General features: G+C 60.4%; 1 protein-coding gene across 1 annotated transcript in view; it reads right to left on the bottom strand.

Moving 5' to 3' along the window:
• The window catches only part of dcst1 (DC-STAMP domain containing 1), a gene marked incomplete at both ends in the record, with an annotated part of 14,216 nt that overhangs the window by 8,801 nt on the left and 2,915 nt on the right, over positions 1-2,500 (bottom strand). The window contains 4 exons of the mRNA XM_083917703.1: positions 1-69; positions 179-322; positions 400-580; positions 911-1,050. The exon at positions 1-69 is cut by the window's left edge and continues 943 nt beyond it. Coding sequence (XP_083773829.1) covers positions 1-69; positions 179-322; positions 400-580; positions 911-1,050 — 534 coding nt within the window. The remainder of the gene's footprint in view (positions 70-178; positions 323-399; positions 581-910; positions 1,051-2,500) is intronic.

The raw sequence follows: 2,500 nt of genomic DNA, 5'->3' as shown, positions 1-2,500 counted from the left end.
TCACAGCATCAAACAGCCGACCAAAGTTCCCCTCCACAGGGATCTGGTCCCTGCACCACGGGGTCATCACTGAGGAAGAGGAGGAGGAGGAGGAGGAGGAGGAGGAGGAGGAGGAGGAGGAAGACGATTGGTCGACTGGGTGATTGACACACATCCTTCTGACTGCGTGACCTCTCACCTCTCATGCTGTGACACAGGAAGTGGAACTTCATGGAGACGCAGAGGACGTGGTTGATGACGGGGACGGCGATCGCCTCCATACACTCCGCCCACCTGCGCCCGAACCAATCAGCACATCGCTGCACGCCCCCGTCCACCAGCCCTGGGTCAGAGCACACGCCCGTCAGCGTCACGGGACACGCGTCGCACATGTCATGGCGCTCGCTCGCCCTCACTCACCGTCGCACTGCATCATGGTCTTGGAGGTGAACTGCTCCTGCGTGCTGTTGCCGGCGGCGGCGGCGGCGGCGTGTTGGGGCGTGAACCTGTCGTAGCCGTACTGAAGGACCACCTCGTCTCTGAGGGTCTGGAAGTTCCTGCTGACGCTGCGAGACTCCGACTGGAACTCTGCTTCATCGTCCTGAGGAAGAACAAGACCGGTGTGATCTGGACTGGAGACGTCCCAGGACCCGCCCCAGGACCCGTCCCAGGACCCGTCCCAGGACCCGTCCCAGGACCCGCCCCAGGACCCGTCCCAGACCGTCCCAGGACCCGTCCCAGGACCCGTCCCAGGACCCGTCCCAGGACCCGTCCCAGGACCCGCCCCAGGACCCGCCCCAGGACCCGTCCCAGGACCCGCCCCAGGAGACGTCCCAGGGTCCGTTCCTTGGACGGGTCCTAAAATTGAACGAAGACCAAAAAGAAGAGCTCGTGTTCTCGTTGACTTCCATGTGATCGGGGCAGCGTTCACCTTGAGCTCCTGAGTGATGAGGAGGAACGGCGTGATGGCGTGTCTCCATAGCAACCGGCTGTGATGGACCTGCAGATCCAGATTACAGCTGAGAGACTCGGCCACTGTCTGCACGTTCTGCTGGATGTTCAGGACTGGACCTGAGGGAGAGAGAGAGAGTGTGTGTGTGTGTGTGTGTGTGTGTGTGTGTGTGTCTGCGTTGCCTGTAGCGATGCATGTGCCTCCCCTCCCTGAGTCCCTGCTGCTGGCCAGCCCCGTCCTGGGTAAAGGAAGCCGAGTGCGTGAGTCTCCTCAGGTCGGTCCACAGCCTCTCCGTCCCCAGGACCCCTGCTGTGCCTCCTCGTGGCCACACACGGTAACTGGTGTCCTGCGGCTCCAGGCTGAACCAGCAGGGGATGTGGGAGCAGCAGTGGGCCCCAGAGATGCGGTGTGCAGGTCCACCATGCAGTGGACACGCCCTGGCACCCATCACCACTGACCCAGCTATGGGCAAATAGCCCCACGGCATCATGGGAGAGTCTTCTGAGACAAAGGCTGAGGGAGCAGACCCCGACAGAAAAGCGTGTGCTGGCAGGTGCACAACAGAAGGGTCAATAAAGACCTCGGACGACCCTCAGCCTGACGAGGGGAGCAAACCCCGAAGACTCAGACTCAGACTCAGACTCAGGCTCAGGCTCAGGCTCAGACTCAGGCTCAGGCTCAGGCTCAGACTCAGACTCAGGCTCAGACTCAGACTCAGACTCAGACTCAGGCTCAGACTCAGGCTCAGACTCAGACTCAGACTCAGACTCAGGCTCAGGCTCAGGCTCAGACTCAGGCTCAGACTCAGACTCAGACTCAGACTCAAGCTCAGACTCAGGCTCAGGCTCAGGCTCAGACTCAGACTCAGGCACAGACTCAGGCTCAGACTCAGACTCAGGCTCAGGCTCAGACTCAGGCTCAGACTCAGGCTCAGACTCAGGCTCAGACTCAGGCTCAGGCTCAGGCTCAGGCTCAGGCTCAGACTCAGACTCAGGCACAGACTCAGGCTCAGACTCAGGCTCAGACTCAGACTCAGGCTCAGACTCAGACTCAGGCTCAGACTCAGGCTCAGACTCAGGCTCAGGCTCAGGCTCAGGCTCAGGCTCAGGCTCAGGCTCAGGCTCAGGCACAGACTCAGGCTCAGACTCAGACTCAGACTCAGGCTCAGACTCAGGCTCAGACTCAGGCTCAGGCTCAGGCTCAGGCTCAGGCTCAGGCACAGGCTCAGGCACAGACTCAGACTCAGACTCAGACTCAGACTCAGACTCAGGCTCAGACTCAGACTCAGACTCAGACTCAGGCTCAGACTCAGACTCAGGCTCATGGGAGACTTCAATGCTAGAGTGGGCACAGAGCACCTGGTATGGAATAAGGTTCTGGGCCAGCATGGAGCGGGGAAAATGAACCACAACGGGCTCAGACTCCTCTCCCTCTGTGCAGAGCACCAGCTGGTCATCACCAACACCATCTTCCAGATGCAGAACAAGCTCAAGACCACCTGGCAGCCCCCCCGCTCAAAACACCAGCATCTCCTTGACGACGTGATTGTCCGTCAGAAGGACAGAAGAG

Source organism: Echiichthys vipera (assembly GCF_963691815.1).
Source record: "Echiichthys vipera genome assembly, chromosome: 8".
In the NCBI taxonomy this organism is placed as follows: domain Eukaryota; kingdom Metazoa; phylum Chordata; class Actinopteri; order Perciformes; family Trachinidae; genus Echiichthys; species Echiichthys vipera.
The sequence above is the reverse complement of the archived record's forward strand: the minus strand, read 5'-3'. Positions and strand labels throughout refer to the sequence as shown.